General features: G+C 36.4%; 1 protein-coding gene across 3 annotated transcripts; it reads left to right on the forward strand.

The window, feature by feature from the left end:
• The first annotated feature begins 561 nt into the window (after positions 1 to 561).
• LOC100242290 (U-box domain-containing protein 35) lies at positions 562 to 16,250 on the forward strand. 3 transcript variants are annotated; one of them, XM_002266937.5, is made up of 10 exons: positions 562 to 800; positions 1,377 to 1,631; positions 2,365 to 2,486; positions 2,570 to 2,691; positions 9,059 to 9,255; positions 9,836 to 10,146; positions 12,766 to 12,867; positions 13,619 to 14,047; positions 14,524 to 15,267; positions 15,818 to 16,250. In XM_002266937.5, the coding sequence occupies exons 2-10, from the start codon at positions 1,430 to 1,432 to the stop codon at positions 16,001 to 16,003; spliced, it is 2,415 nt and encodes an 804-aa protein (XP_002266973.2). In that variant the 5' UTR covers positions 562 to 800; positions 1,377 to 1,429; the 3' UTR covers positions 16,004 to 16,250. The 3 variants fall into 3 exon arrangements, with proteins under 3 accessions (XP_002266973.2, XP_010662270.1, XP_010662271.1); XM_010663968.3 differs by having other exon boundaries at positions 619 to 800; positions 1,396 to 1,631; XM_010663969.3 differs by lacking the exon at positions 1,377 to 1,631 and having other exon boundaries at positions 621 to 800.
• The last annotated feature ends 882 nt before the right edge of the window (positions 16,251 to 17,132 follow it).

Here is a 17,132-nt window from a genome sequence, read left to right on the forward strand (position 1 = left end):
TACAAAAATCCAAAAAAAAAAAGTCCAAGTTGCCCCTTTTTTCAAACAAAGAAACTGAAATTGAATTTTGATTCGCCTTTTATACTAATGATTGCAAAATATATTTTAAAATATAATTTATTTGAATAAAAATTAATCATTAATATAATAAATTTTAAAACCTTTAGATTAGCAAATTAATATCTATCACGAAACATGGCATGCATAATTTTATTTTTTACTCAATTTTCTTTCCATTATTTTATATTTTATCTTTTTTTTATATATATATTTATCTCTTTTTTTTTATCTTATTTTTTTATACCTTGAAGAAAAAATAAGAATGGAAAAATTTGTTTTTAATTCCATAAATTCCTAGTTGGTCTCCTGAAAATAAGAGTCAACCGAATCCTAAATCAAAACAATTCGATGAAAATCATTTTCGGAAAAGCCCCGAAAGAACCTCCAATAAACCCAACTCCAAAGGATAAGAATAGGTTGAAAACTTGAATACGAGAAAAATACATTAAATGTAGCTTTCAATAGATGGGGCCGCTCACGGCAAGGTTGCCTGGAAGCCGAGGGGAGTAAGGCGTGTGGAGCCCTTATGCTTCACGTCAGCACAAAGCGCCTTGTGCTGAAACTTCCCAACTAACTTGCATTGTTTAAAGCCCACCGAAATCGTCTCTTTTAAATGTTTGGGAGGTTTTGGGGGTGGGAAAATAATTGGCTTTTCTTGTTTCTTTGTATGGTGTTGTTTTAAGGTTGAAGATTGATGGGTGTTCTTGATTTTCACATGGGTTTGCAGTTGTAAACACTTGGTATGGTTTGTTTCTGTTTTGCAGTAATTTTTTTTCGTTTTTTTCCTTCAAATATTCTGTTGTTATTGTTTGAAGTTTGAAACTTCACTTCTGGGTATTTGAATTTCAGTGCTTTTTTCCCATTTGATCTCTCTCTCTCTCTGTTGTTGGTTTCTGGGCTGCGCTCAACTTTTCCATTTGTGCTATATGAAAATTGGAAGTATATTGTCTGGGTTTATGGTTCTTTGGTGTTATTTTAAAATTGGAGTGTATTTACATGCTAATTCAGTTTGGGAACATCGTAGTTGTACTCTCCTCAAAGCTCCATCTATTCATTTTCTTCTCTCTCCAATCAATTCTGCAATTCCATCCTGTGTTGATTGCTTCTCTTCCTTGTGCGGTTGAATTCGCTTCGCATGCTTAATGACATAATTTTGTGGGATTTGGAACTTTGAGATGTGGGATTATTGGTAAAAAAGGAAAAAGTAAAATTGCAATCTAGGAATCATGGCAGCCTTTTGTTCTAATGCATTTCTGAGAATGAATATGGATTTTGTTGGATATTATAAGTGGTAGGATTCTGACATTTTTTATTAGAGTTCCCTCTTCATTTTAGAGAGAACTCCTTTGTAGATTGAGCTATTTGAGTCATGGAGGCTAAAGAAATTATTGAAGAAAAACAAGAACTTGCATTGGCGCTTCCCTTACCTTCCACCATTGCAGTGGCTATCAATGGAAAGAAAAAAAGCAAATATGTTGTTAGGTGGGCATTAGAGAAGTTTGTTCCCGAGGGATTGCATATGTTCAAGATGTTACATGTCCGTCCGAAGATAACCTCAGTCCCTACGCCGAGTAAGCTATCCCTCTTCAAAATAATCATTCATCTATACAAAAAAATTTGCCTTTGACCAAATTCTAAATTTATTAGACATGTATACAAAAGCTTTAGAGGAATAAGAAAGCACAGACATAAAATGTTTCTTTAAAGAAATTAGAGCAGGTTAGGCCTCTGCTTTTGTTAATAATTGCTGGCATGTTGTATAATTCGATCTGTATTCCATAGATATACTTTTAATTGCATATATCATGACACCTGTGTTTAGTTATTCGTGCAAATGTAGTTTCAAAATTGCTGTTTTTCAAAAAAAAAATTTAGAAAAAGGGCTGACATGGACTAAAGATATTCCCCACCATGGGTTGTTCTTAGTAAGTTTAGCATTCAGAAACCATTCATGCAAACTTCTTTTTGCTTGGATAACCAGTCTTTACTTGATACTGTAATCTTTTTTCATTAAAAAAAGCATTATATAGCAGTCCCATGAGAGTGAGTCAGACTGTATGCTGGAAAATAGTTTTGGGTTTTGATTCTTGAACACATTGGCAGCAATGCATTTTGACTTTGGAATTTTACTAGAAGGATGCACATTTGGCATCTAAGTGGTTCAATTTCTCCAGTAATGACTTTTAGAGCAAGAAATGTGGAAGTTACTTAATTCTAAAAGTCAGAATGAAAAAGTAAAAGATCATTGAGAATTTGAACTTGCCTTAATTTTTCTCTGGTCATTTTACATTGTTAACCTTCCAGTGGGAAATTCGATTCCTCTTTCACAAGTGCGAGATGATGTAGCAGCTGCTTACCTGGAAGAAATGGGATGGCAGACAAGTGAAATGCTTCTTCCTTACAAGACAATGTTTTTGCATAAAAAGGTTGATAGTTTGCTTGTTGAAAAGTTGATATTGAACAAATCCCATGAAAGACAAAAGCTTACTTTGAACGATTCTGAATGTAGGTGCAAGTGGATGTTGTTGTGATTGAATCAGATGATGTTGCAAAGGCAATAGCAGAGGAGATAGCAAAAAGCACTATCCATAAGCTTGTTATTGGGGCTTCATCTAGTGGCATGTTTTCAAGGTAAAACAGCATGCTGTATACTAACCCTTGCTTATTTTAATTTAATATTCAAGATGCACTATCTCTGTCAATGTATATAATACTCTCATTTGGCTCTCTGGGTTGAGAAATGAGATCCCTGCATAATTATAATCAGGTTCCACTTCAGTTCGAAAGCAAATATGCCTTGAAGCAGGCAAAATATTAGGGCTGTCTTTTGAGGTTTCATTTCATTATGTTTTATGCAGCTTCTAAAGGTTCAAACCCATCACATAGAATGATCGATTAAAAAGACTGGGCTGCATCACCACAGTTAATGATAGGGATCTTTTATTTGAAGCAATTCACTTTTCCTCAGCAATTAACTTAATATGGGCAATGCTGATTTGTTAGGATGAATAATTTTTTTACAAAGCATAACAAGAAATCTGCACAGGAATTCACGTAAGCAAGTAGTTTTAGAAAATATCTATTTGTTGTTTTCACCTGTTTTTTAAAGGCTGTATAAAAAAATAATGATACAAATATGAAGAATGATTAAAAATAAAACACTACATATGAAAGTTCTTTTTAAAACATATTTAAAAACATAGAAAATAGGTTAAAAACATTTCAAAAAAACTTCCCAAACATAGCCTATGTGATGTAAGTGTGTTGAAATAATGCCAAAGTTAGGACTTTAATTTAGGAATAAAAAAGGAGAGATCATTTAGGATATTTCCTTATGATTTAGTTTCCTAATTTTAGGAGAGAATTAAGCTAGATTGATTGTTTCTTATTCAGTCATTTGTGTATATATATGTGTATGGTGTGTACCGATTCATTATCAATAAAGGAGTTCAGAAATTCTTCATGGTATCAGAGCCAGTTTTCTGAAACCCTAATCCCTTCTGGCCACCTCTTATTCAGGCCATCACTCATTCCGGCCAAATCTTTCTGGCCATATCTCAATCCGATCATCTCTCTCTCTCTCTCTCTCATTCCGGCCATCAGTCCCTGTTCTCAGAGCCAAGGGAGAAAACACTTTCCAGTCAGTCGAATAGTCGTCAGAAAACACTCACCGCCGGCAACTTTTCCGGCGAACTTTTCCGGCGAACTTTCCGGCGACGGTTTTTTTCTACACCGCAAGGAGCGCCTGGAGGAGATCTCCAATTTGTCCCAAAGCACCGGAACCAGAAACCCATCCACGCGCCGCCCACGCGCGTTTTTCCAGCCGGCGACTGCATCTCACGCGCCGGCGCGTGAGGGCGCGTGAGCCACTTTCCGGCGACGCGCTTCCTCCTCCAGGCTCGCCTGACGCCGACCAGCCACCCTTCCTACCTGTTTGTGCAATCCGAGCCCTGCACGTGCCTCTTTTGGGGTTCTTTTGCTTCCGCGGGCCCTCTGATCAGATTTTCCGGCGTCCTTCGGCTATTTTTTTCTCAACTCCAGTCCCTGCACGTGCCTTGAAAAGTGTTCTTCTACCTTTCCGGTCCATGACAAAATACGGAATGGCATCATCACAAGTATCCAGCGTCACGTCACCAGAATCAGGGGGCAGATCTGAAATTCCAAACCTTGGTGGCAATGATTCCTCTCCTATTCTCATCACAGGACACAAATTAAATGGCCATAACTATTTACAGTGGTCACAATCTGTGTTGCTGTTCATTTGCGGTAAAGGAAAGGATGAGTACCTCACTGGAGAAGCAGTCATGCCAGAAACTACAGAACCGGGTTTCAGGAAGTGGAAGATTGAAAACAGCATGATCATGTCATGGCTTATCAATTCCATGAACAATGACATAGGCGAAAATTTCTTGCTGTTTGGGACTGCAAAGGACATATGGGATGCAGCCAAAGAAACTTACTCAAGTTCTGAAAATACTTCAGAACTGTTTCAGGTTGAATCAGCTCTACATGACTTCCGCCAAGGAGAGCAGTCAGTTACTCAGTATTACAACACACTCACAAGGTATTGGCAGCAACTTGACTTATTTGAGACTCACTCATGGAAATGTTCGGATGATGCAGCAACATACAGGCAAATTGTGGAACAAAAGAGACTGTTCAAGTTCTTCCTAGGACTAAACAGGGAATTGGATGATGTTAGAGGCCGAATCATGGGCATTAAACCCCTGCCAAGTCTCAAGGAGGCTTTTTCAGAGGTTAGACGTGAAGAAAGTAGAAAGAAAGTGATGATGGGATCAAAAGAGCAACCTGCCCCAACATTGGATGCCTCTGCCCTTGCGGCTCGGTCATTTAATAGTAGTGGTGGAGATCGTCAGAAACGGGATAGGCCTTGGTGTGATTATTGTAAGAAACCAGGCCATTATAAGGAGACTTGCTGGAAACTTCATGGCAAACCTACTGATTGGAAACCAAAGCCACGGTTTGACAGAGATGGCAGAGCACACGTGGCTGCCAACTCTGAGAGCACCTCTGTTCCCGAGCCGAGTCCATTCAACAAAGAGCAGATGGAGATGCTACAGAAATTATTAAGCCAAGTTGGCAGTGGCAGTACTACCGGTGTAGCCTTCACTGCTAATCGAGGAGGAATGAGGCCGTGGATAGTAGACACAGGTGCTTCTGATCACATGACAGGAGATGCTGCCATTCTTCAAAATTACAAGCCAAGTAATGGTCATTCATCCGTCCATATTGCTGATGGTTCAAAGTCAAAAATTGCCGGGACAGGTTCTATAAAACTTACTAAAGACTTATATCTTGACTCTGTCCTCCATGTTCCAAACTTGGATTGCAATCTTTTGTCCATTAGCAAATTGGCTCATGATCTCCAATGTGTTACTAAATTCTATCCAAACTTGTGTGTTTTTCAGGACTTGAAATCGGGGAAGATGATTGGCAGTGCTGAACTGTGTTCCGGGCTCTACCTCCTTTCATGTGGCCAATTCTCCAACCAAGTCTCTCAAGCAAGTTGCGTACAGTCTCAGAGTATGTCAGAGTCTTTCAATTCTGTGTCAAATTCTAAGGTCAATAAAGATAGTGAGATTATAATGTTACACTATCGCCTTGGTCATCCTAGCTTTGTTTACCTTGCAAAATTGTTTCCCAGATTATTTATCAATAAAAATCCAGCATCTTATCACTGTGAAATTTGTCAGTTTGCAAAGCATACTCGAACAGTATATCCTCAAATCCCATACAAACCTTCGACTGTTTTCTCTCTAGTACATAGTGATGTGTGGGGTCCCTCCCAGATAAAAAATATTTCTGGCACTCGATGGTTTGTGACATTCGTTGATGATCATACTCGGGTAACATGGGTTTTCCTTATGAAAGAAAAGTCAGAGGTCGGGTACATTTTTCAAACCTTCAATCGTATGGTTCAAAATCAATTCAATTCCAAAATACAAGTCCTCAAGTCAGATAATGCAAAGGAATACTTTACTAGTAGTCTCAGTACTTATCTTCAAAATCATGGCATTATCCACATAAGTTCTTGCGTTGACACCCCACAACAAAATGGGGTGGCCGAACGCAAGAATAGACATCTCTTGGAGGTTGCCCGGTGCCTTATGTTTTCCTCTAATGTTCCAAACTATTTCTGGGGGGAAGCTATTCTCACAGCTACCTATTTGATTAACCGTATGCCATCCAGAGTGCTTACCTTTCAATCCCCACGTCAACTTTTCTTAAAACAGTTTCCTCATACCCATGCCGCCTCTTCTGATTTACCACTCAAAGTATTTGGTTGTACGGCATTCGTTCATGTGTATCCTCAAAATCGTAGCAAATTTGCTCCTCGAGCAAATAAGTGCATTTTTCTAGGGTATTCTCCAACCCAAAAAGGGTACAAATGCTATTCTCCAACCAACAAAAGATTTTACACCACCATGGACGTCTCTTTCTTTGAACATGTCTTCTTCTATCCCAAATCTCATGTTCAGGGGGAGAGCATGAATGAACATCAAGTTTGGGAGTCTTTTCTTGATGGTGTACCTTCTTTTCACTCAGAGTCACCAAATCCTTCCCAATTCGCGCCCACTGAGTTGTCCACACCCATGCCGCCATCAGTTCAGCCAGCCCAGCACACAAATGTTCCTTCTCCCGTGACCATCCAGTCTCCCATGCCTATTCAACCTATAGCCCCACAACTTGCTAATGAGAACTTACAAGTTTACATCAGGAGGAGGAAAAGACAGGAATTAGAGCACGGATCACAGTCAACATGTGGCCAATATATTGACTCCAATTCAAGTCTTCCTGAAGAGAACATAGGTGAGGATAGGGCTGGAGAGGTGTTAATTCCCAGCATTGATGATTCTACTTTGCCAATTGCATTGAGGAAGGGTGTTAGGAGATGTACAGATCATCCAATTGGGAATTATGTTACGTATGAAGGGTTATCACCATCTTACAGAGCATTTGCTACTTCTCTTGATGATACTCAGGTTCCCAACACAATACAAGAGGCATTAAAAATTTCAGAATGGAAGAAGGCAGTACAAGATGAGATTGATGCACTTGAGAAGAATGGGACGTGGACTATCACAGATTTGCCGGTTGGGAAGAGGCCTGTGGGGTGCAAGTGGATTTTCACCATAAAATACAAAGCAGATGGATCAGTCGAAAGATTCAAGGCTCGTTTGGTAGCTAGAGGGTTTACACAATCCTATGGGATAGACTATCAGGAGACTTTTGCTCCTGTTGCAAAACTGAACACTATCAGGATCCTTCTCTCATTGGCTGTCAATCAAGATTGGTGCTTGCAACAACTGGACATAAAAAATGCGTTTCTAAATGGGGACCTAGAAGAGGAAGTCTACATGGAAATACCACCTGGTTTCGAAGAAAGTATGGCAAAGAATCAGGTTTGCAAACTCCAAAAATCATTGTACGGCCTTAAACAATCTCCTCGAGCCTGGTTTGATAGATTCACAAAAGCAGTCCTGAAGCTGGGCTACAAACAAGGTCAGGCTGATCATACTCTATTTGTCAAGAAATCTCATGCCGGGAAATTGGCCATATTGATAGTCTATGTCGATGATATTATTCTATCTGGAAATGATATGGGGGAGTTACAGAATTTGAAGAAGTATTTGTCAGAAGAGTTTGAAGTTAAAGACCTTGGAAATTTGAAATATTTCCTTGGTATGGAAGTGGCTAGATCAAGGAAAGGAATCGTAGTCTCTCAAAGAAAATACATACTCGATCTTCTTAAGGAGACCGGTATGCTTGGATGCAAACCAATTGATACTCCTATGGATAGTCAGAAGAAACTTGGTATCAAGAAAGAAAGTACACCGGTAGACAGGGGGAGATATCAGCGGCTTGTCGGGTGCTTGATTTATCTCTCACACACTCGGCCAGATATTGGCTTTGCAGTGAGTGCTGTAAGTCAATTCATGCACAGCCCCACTGAGGAACACATGGAAGCAGTCTACAGGATTCTTAGATATTTAAAAATGACACCAGGGAAAGGCCTATTCTTCAGAAAGACAGAGAACCGTGACACTGAAGTATACTCAGATGCGGATTGGGCATGAAACATCATTGACAGGCGGTCCACTTCCGGATATTGTTCTTTTGTCTGGGGAAATCTTGTTACCTGGAGGAGTAAGAAGCAATCAGTTGTAGCCAGAAGTAGTGCAGAAGCTGAGTACAGAGCTCTTGCACAGGGAATCTGTGAAGGGATTTGGATAAAAAGGGTTCTTAGTGAATTGGGACAAACGAGTTCATCTCCAATTCTGATGATGTGTGATAATCAGGCAGCTATAAGCATAGCAAAGAACCCCGTGCATCATGACAGGACCAAGCATGTTGAGATTGACAGACACTTTATCACAGAGAAGGTGACTAGTGAGACGGTCAAATTAAACTATGTTCCTACCAAGCACCAAACCGCAGACATCCTCACCAAAGCTTTACCTAGGCCTAACTTCGAAGACTTAACTTGCAAGCTGGGATTATATGATATATATTCTCCAGCTTGAGGGGGAGTGTTGAAATAATGCCAAAGTTAGGACTTTAATTTAGGAATAAAAAAGGAGAGATCATTTAGGATATTTCCTTATGATTTAGTTTCCTAATTTTAGGAGAGAATTAAGCTAGATTGATTGTTTCTTATTCAGTCATTTGTGTATATATATGTGTATGGTGTGTACCGATTCATTATCAATAAAGGAGTTCAGAAATTCTTCAAAGTGTCTATAGTTTTTTATTCTCTCTTGATTTTCATCTTGAATGCTGTTGTTAAGGAGATAACAAATTAACAATTATAGGAAAGCGAAGGGAAAAAAAAATAAATTCTGAGAATTGTCATATTTTAAGATTAAATCTGAAGAATCATCTGTTCCGTAACCTTTGTATGTTGTTATTTATTTATTTATTTTTATTGTTTCTCCATGTTCACACAACTTGCTTGTTAACAACATAACAATCACAGGAAAGTTAAGGGACAAAGTCTGTCTTTGAGAATCTCAGAATGCACTCCAAGCTTCTGTACAGTCTATACTGTTTCAAAAGGACAATTATCCTCTGTGCGCCCGTCGGATTCAGATAAAAATGGAAGCATTAAAGAGGACAGTAGTGATGCAAGTTCTACCACCAGTTCTTCAAGTCACACTTCCAGCCCACATGCAGGTGTTTATGTTTCTCAATTTATAAATTGAGCTACATCTACTTAGTGATGAATGTGTGTGTGATTTTATCTGTGTGTACAAATGCACTTTCTTCTGTACATACTCATCTTGCAGCCCCTGGGTGAAACCTGATCATTCCTCACATGATAGCGGTACCTAGAGAGTGTTATCTAGTTTCCATTATGTGTACAAAATATGTAATGGCCAAATTGTCTAAGTCATAATTAAAATACAAGAGAGTGACTGAGCTATCCCTAAATGCTACTGGCATGGTGCAGTTTTTCTTAGTTTTGCTAAGACTGCATTATGTGCTACAATTATTGTTTATTTATTTATTTTCCCTAGAAGCAGATATGATTGACCTCTAGAGAAAATAAATTATAATGAATCCAATGTATGTTACAGTTTGAGAATTTTTTTCTTATATTAAGAAATTACCTTGGGCAATACTTAAGAAAAATACACAATTTTATTTTGATCTAGGAGTTTTTGCTGTAGTTTCAAGGCTAACAAATTTGGGCAGGAAATCATTTGTGTTGAAGAGAGTTTTAATGCTTCTCCCTTTTTGTTGACTGAGACAGGTTCTGCAGCTTCATATTCTCATTTTCATTCTCCTTCACTACCAATGCAACGCTTTCAAGCTCTTTCAACTATTAACCGGACCCTTCTCCATACAAGAACAGGTTCAATTGAAACCAACTCTTCTAGACGTCAATCTCTGGATATCAGGGAAGAGGAGAGTTTTATGAGTCCATGCCCCAGTAATTCAGATATTGGTTATGCACCTAGTCAGGTTTCTAGTGCTAGAAGCTTCTTGACAGACGATCAATCATGGATTTCTGATCAAGCTTCCACCTCAGATGCTTTTACAGAGTCCTCGTCAGGAAGTCAGGTAACTTCTTTTACCATTCCTCTTGACTTATTTTAATGATATTTTCCGTGAACTTGCATTAATAAAGTATGTTTGGTTGGAGTTGCTCATGAGCAGCTTAATCACACCAATAAATGCTTGTTTGCTGATTAGGATTTTGGAATTGTGTATTGGTAGGGAATTCTTAGTCAGTAATTGATTTTGAGAACGAATAGAATATGATTACTGTATATTGAAAGTTTGACAATGGTTGTTAGGGTATGCAGACATTTTGTATAGTTAGAATTAGTTAAGAACTCGCATTCATCCAGAAATTCAAAGCCTTTCCACATGACTAATATGATTCCAACTTGATGCTTGTGTTTATTCTTAAGTGAAAAAGCCTTCTGCTTTCATGATATCATGCTTACCATGACAAAAACATTGTTTCAAAGTTTACACAATAAAAAGCACAGATTTTCAGCTAGAAGCTGTGCCTAAATTTTTTGACCAGAAAGCTGTGCCTAAATTATTGGGACTACTTTTGTTTTTGATGATGTCAAGTACAGCATAGCATGGGTCTATGTTTCCATGCCTACATGTAATCTAATGCAATTCATATTATTGAGAATCAAAACATAAATTCACAGAGAAAATAAGAAAGAAGGGAGATCATTGTTTTCAATTTCAAATCCTGGGATCTGTCATGATAGTTCTTCAGTCTATAAGAAATGAGAGAATAATATGTTTTCATTAAGCATTAATCTGATATTACACTAGGAGGCCAATTCATACACACCATAAAATCTTTAAAAAAATATTAAAAACCTTAGAAAAAAAAATGCTTACTAACAGTAACATACTAAACTTTAATCACTCAATTTTAACTACTGAAACTCTAAATAAAATAAGAAACTCCCAAAAGCAAAAATTTAAAAATTTGAAAAAAAGGAAGTATCCCAAAAGTTGTGGTTGCAGGGTATCTTGTCCTATATCAAGCTCCACCACTTCGAAAAGAAATGTCCTTGAGTAATTACTGAGGTACTAAAGCCTTCCCTTCCAAACTTTATTTTCCCCAGATCATATAGCATGGAATTTCTCTTCTTCGGTTTTTAATTGGTTTGAAAGACTCTTCTAACAAGAATTACGGAACAAACTATTGTTTTTAACCCCAACAAAGTAAATACATTGTGATAAGTTGGTTTTTTGGATTATCAACTGGATTTTAGGATTACTAACTTATGTTAACCTTTGACAAATTCTTTCTTTAGTGAATCTTTTCTTCCAATAGGAACTTCTAAAACTTGCTCCATACGTTGTGCATTCGATCTTCTACTTCTTCTTCAATAGGTTCTTCATCAGCAACTTGTGTCTGAAATCTGAATTTGATTTGACTATTTATGTAAACCAAAATTTCAAAAAAAACAAAGACAAGAAACGGAGAAACAAATATCAAACTTTTGTTAATTGCCAAAAAGTGGAGTACAATCTATGAAACTATTCTTTCAACAAAGAATATATCCTCCAATTTTTATTTATTTTTTCTTCAAAGAATTTGAATAGCTTGTTTTTCAACCAAGGATAAGATGTTCTCTCATTTTGTCAAAAAAATGTTATGGATGTGGATATTCTGCATTTCTCTTGGCTTATTAGATTGTAGCTTTGAGCCCGAATGCTAGAAGTGTGAAACCTATGGAGATTGTAAATCCTACAGAGCTCCAACACAAACATAACATTGGAGTTTCCAGTGTTGAAGAAAGTTATTCAAAAATTTTGAAGCTTAAAATCTGACAAAGCTCTCTCTTTTTATGTTGTTCCTGTTTTTCCTGAGGGCATCTTCTATTTATGGGAGTTGATGAGAGCGTTTCCTGACAAACCATCTTGAGTGATAATTATTCTTAATTATTATTTAGAAGGATAAAACCTTATGGTTGGGAAAAATGCGTCTGTTTGATTGAAGCAAATATCTGTATTCCTCTGCCGTGAGTCTCATATGCCAAGTTATAATATTTTATTTATAGAAAGTTTATGACTTGACAACTTCTATCATGACATATGGTCTCATTTGATTTGCATTTACATCTTCTTTCATGTGCACTGACACACCTAAACCCTAGAGCCTATTTGACAATTCTTGACTTGGCCACAGTCAGAAACAAGTTTTGAGAATGTGGCAATGTATAATTTCTCCACAATTACTATACTTTCTGACTGTTGCAAATTGAAAGTGTCTCAGATTAGTTCACCTCCTAAAATCAGAGTAATTCCTGCGTCAGTAGAAATTTAATTAAGAGTAGCCTATAGAGACTCAGCTATGAGTCTTATGACTATTAAAACCTAAAAAAAATGAAGAGAAAAAAAAAAGAAAAAGAAATAAAAATCCTAAAAACTGGAAGTTCGAAAAAAGGAATAAGATGTTCCAGAATTGGTTACTTGGCTGGGGTATTTTGTCAAACATCGACAATCCAGAACTGCTTATCACAAAGAAATGGTTGATCTTAATAACTTGAGATCAGTAGTGCGCTTATGGTGTGTACAAATGTGCTTATGTGTACAAATTTAGATATATGTCTAATTTATTGTTCAGAAGCTCAGTGCAACCAGTCGAAAGACAACTAGGCATGTTACAGAAATTTAATCAAGCTTCACTTGTACGTGCAGGTGAATATAAATTTTGAGCTAGAAAAACTGAGAGTTGAACTTAGACATGTCCGAGGGATATATGCAATGGCTCAAAGTGAGAACATTGATGCTTCTCGGAAGGTAAGTTTTTCCTTTCTGCAATGAAAACTAGTGATGAATAAAAATATGCAAACTTCCTGAGTGGTGCCGTTTTTTTCCTTTTTCTTTTCAGGAATTCCCAAAATATTCATGATTACTTTATTCAGCACACTTCAATCTTTGCTTGTAATCAGTCATTTGCTAATTATTTAATAATGTTTATCTAACATTTTTTTGAATTGCTTACAAATTTTTCAATAATTCCATTATTTGTTTTTTGTTTTAACATGCACTATTTTTCCCTCCCTCAAAACCATTTTTCATTTATTAGAATTGCTACTTAATTTCTTTCCAAATATGCCATCTCTAGGTTCTTGATGATATTTCTTTCTTACTGTTTTCCAAATTAAAAAAATTTTGTTACATCAGCTGATTCATGAATAAAAAGTTTGTTAGTGTTGTTCATATGTTTACGATGACCTGACTGGGCAATCGTTCATGAAGATTACCAGTTCTATAATGGTACTAATGCCTAGTATGCCTGACCATCCAAAAGATTGGCTGCTACCTGTTTGACCTATAGGCCCCAGTACATCAGCTTGTAATTGATAATAACCTGATTTAAGAACTGTTTTTGGACCATCACCACCAATATATAACACCATAAATTTGGGGACTGGACAAAAGACTAACAGTATCAGTGCTACATGTGCCAGTTTTACAATTAGAATCCATTCAGACTCCAAGACTAGTCTTGTAGAGAAAACAGCTAATGTTCTTGCTTTCCAATCAGCTAAACGATCTAAGCAAGCGCCGATTGGAGGAAGCAGATAAGCTTAAGGAAATTAAACTCAAGGAGGAGGAAGCCAGAGAATTAGCAAGAAAAGAGAAGGAGAAATATGAAGCTGCAAAAAGGGAAGCCGAGTACGCAAGGGAATGTGCTGAAAAAGAAGCGTTACAAAGGAAAGAAGCAGAGATCAAAGCCTTGCATGATGTCAAAGAGAAAGAAAAGCTTGAAAATGCACTTGTTGGTCCAGTGCAGTCATATCAGGAGTTCACATGGGAAGAAATTGTGTCTGCTACCTCATCATTCTCTGAAAACCTTCAGATTGGGAAGGGGGCGCATGGAACTGTCTACAGGTGCAATCTGCATCATACAACTGCAGCAGTGAAAGTTCTCCACTCAAAGGAGGGTCATAGAACCAAGGAATTCCAGCAGGAGGTATGATATAAATACTTAACTAAATGTGTGTTTGTTGAGTTTGTGTTTTCTGCTTCTAAGCTAAGCAAAAGTCTTCTGAGACATACTATTTTTCGCTTAAGTTTGCATAGTCTCTAGCTTTTCCAGCTTTGATGGTATTCCTCTGGTTTTAGGTCAGAATAACCAAAACTGTCTTCAAAATTGATCTTAAGGGGACTGTAAGTCCTCTTTCAGCATTTATTTTGGGGCTCACTTCAGGTGTCCCATTTTTCTCTGTTTGTTTGATTTCCAGTTTAGGAAAGGTGCATACTCATTATTTCATAAAAACCATTGCTCTTTTGGCAATTCATTTACTTTGCTTTTAATTAAGAGATGATGGATGCATCTCTTCATATCATGTGGTGCAAAGCCATTGTGAACCAAATTTGTATGATAGTGAACCAATGGTTACTCAGTGTTTGAACAGAACACTTATCTATGTTGTCTTTGCCTTTCAGCTTGATGTATTAAGTAAAATTCGTCATCCTCATCTGCTGCTTCTTCTAGGCGCCTGTTCTGATCATGGTTGCCTAGTGTATGAGTACATGGAAAATGGTAGCTTGGAAGAGAGGTTGCTGCAGAAATATAATACAGCCCCAATTCCATGGTTTGAGAGATACCGAATTGCTTGGGAAGTAGCCTCAACCCTTGTCTTTCTTCACAACTCAAAGCCTAAATCAATCATCCATCGTGATCTGAAACCAGCAAACATCTTGCTTGATCATAACTTGGTGAGCAAGATCGGTGATGTTGGCCTTTCAACAATGCTTAATCTGGACTCTTCTATATGCAACATAAACACAGGTCCTGTTGGAACACTTTGCTACATAGATCCTGAATATCAACGGACTGGTTTAGTCTCTCCAAAATCCGATGTTTATGCTTTTGGGATGGTGGTTTTGCAGTTGCTGACTGCAAAACCAGCAATAGCACTAGCCCACCTGGTGGAAACAGCAATTCAAGATGACCAACTAATGAAGATTTTGGACCCAATGGCTGGGCAATGGCCAATGAAAGAAACAAAAGAATTGGCTCTATTAGGATTAAGCTGTCTAGAGCTTCGCCGAAGAGACAGGCCCGATTTAAAAGATGAGGTACTCCCTGCACTGGAGCGATTAAAAGATGCTGCTGACAGGTCCCGAGATTCAGCTCCCAAGGTTCAGTTGGCACCTCCTAACCATTTTGTCTGCCCAATACTTAAGGTATGTATGACCTTACAATATTTCAAAGGGGAAAAGTCTTTTGAACTGATTGGTACTTATTAGTACTTGGCATGTTTGGAGTAGAAGAAGATTGATTTTGTTTTTATTTCTGTTTGTCTGTGCATGCACAAAACTCTTCTACCACTTGCATGTTATGAACAGAGAAAGGTTGGTCTATTATTAGAGTATTGCTTGTCGTGAATAGGGGTTCGATCTATCTATCATTAGAGTATGTTACTATTTGGACTTAGAGGAAGAACATGTATTGGAAATCACTTTATGGCACATAGGTTAGCTGTAAAACCCGATTTGATATTAACTCGGGTATGTGTAGATTAAACCCTCTTGCTAAGCTTTCTTTTGTTTTAGCAGCTTGAAAATGCCATGTCTCTTTTGGCAACCATGATGCCATTGTATCAAGCAACATCTATTCATCTCTGTGTGGGTTATATTTTTATTTGAATTGTGATGAAGATTTGACTCCCTAGGCTTCTCTTTTCTTTTTATGTTGCCTAATTTGATGTTGTAACTTGTACTTCTGGTGTTACAGGATGTAATGCATGACCCTTGTGTTGCTGCGGATGGATACACCTATGACCGAAGAGCAATAGAGAAATGGGTGGAAGAGAATGACAACTCGCCCATGACAAATTTGGCTTTGCCAAATAAGAATCTAATACCCAATTACACACTTCTTTCTGCAATTATGGAATGGAAGTCCCAAAGCAACCAATAATTTTTGGAAGTTTTAGAGTCTGTTGAAGTGATTCTAGGAAGCACTTTTAGCTTTAAAAAGTGTTTTTAAAAAAAGGTCAGATATCTGACAAAATTTAGGAAACACTTTTAAAAATTTGAAAAATTATTATTAGTGTTAGAAATCACTTGCAATGTTTTGTAGAAAAACATTTAATAAGTGGTTGTTTTGGAAACACTTATAGAGAAAATATTTCCATAAAAAATACGAAAGGTATTTTTAGTTGCTAGTTTTGGAAATCTTTTTTCCTTTTTTGTTTGTCACTTGATTTCTGTCCCAATTGTAGATAATTTAAAATAATATGAGGTGTGAATAGTGATATTATGTGGAGTAGTCTTGAGGATGTGGATAATGAATGGTCAAGTTAGATGATATTTTGGTAACAATGTTCATGGAATCTATGAATGTTTGAATAGTGAAATGGACTGTATTTATTGTTTATTTTAATAGTATAATAAAAAAGTATAGTATGTTTATAATTAAAACAAAATTGACCAATTGTGTTTGTTTGTTACCGATATTTTTACATGAAATTTAATTAAATAAAAAGATTTATATTTGTTTATTATTATTATTATTTATTTTATTTACTCTATTAGTTATTTTAATAATGCAATAGAAAATTTTAATATATTTATAATTAATAATGGAATTGATCAATTGTGTAACATTATTGGTAAAAAAAAAAAAAAAGAGGGCCTTGTACTATTATAATATTATTAGTAAATATTCATTTTTTTTGTCTATTTTAAATTATTTTTTTAACTATATGTTTTCATTTTGTAGAAAATTATTTTTATTTTTCTTAAGAGAATTTTGTACTTACAAAATGTTTTTGAAAAAAATTAGGGACTTGTTTGGTAAATATTTTTTAAAACAATTTTGAAAAATAAAATTTGAGAATAGTTTTTTAAAATTATTCTTTAATTTTTGTATAACAAAAGTCTATTTAGAAATCTAAAATGTGCTTAACATGTTTTTATTATTTTTAAATGTGTTTTAAAAATAATTTTTATATTTAGTATTTTATTTTTAATAATTTTGCATATATATAATTATTTCTTAAAACAACTCTAAAAAAACAAATAAAAAAATAAAAACAACTAAAAGA

This window comes from Vitis vinifera, chromosome 16, assembly GCF_030704535.1.
Source record: "Vitis vinifera cultivar Pinot Noir 40024 chromosome 16, ASM3070453v1".
In the NCBI taxonomy this organism is placed as follows: domain Eukaryota; kingdom Viridiplantae; phylum Streptophyta; class Magnoliopsida; order Vitales; family Vitaceae; genus Vitis; species Vitis vinifera.

Excerpts from the sequence above, each read along its gene's own strand:
- LOC100242290 (XM_002266937.5), top strand. The coding sequence starts at position 1,430 with ATGGAGGCTAAAGAAATTATTGAAGAAAAACAAGAACTTGCATTGGCG. Across the intron at positions 2,487-2,569 it reads CAATGTTTTTGCATAAAAAG|GTGCAAGTGGATGTTGTTGT; the intron begins GTTGATAGTTTG and ends TTCTGAATGTAG. Across the intron at positions 15,268-15,817 it reads TTGTCTGCCCAATACTTAAG|GATGTAATGCATGACCCTTG; the intron begins GTATGTATGACC and ends CTGGTGTTACAG.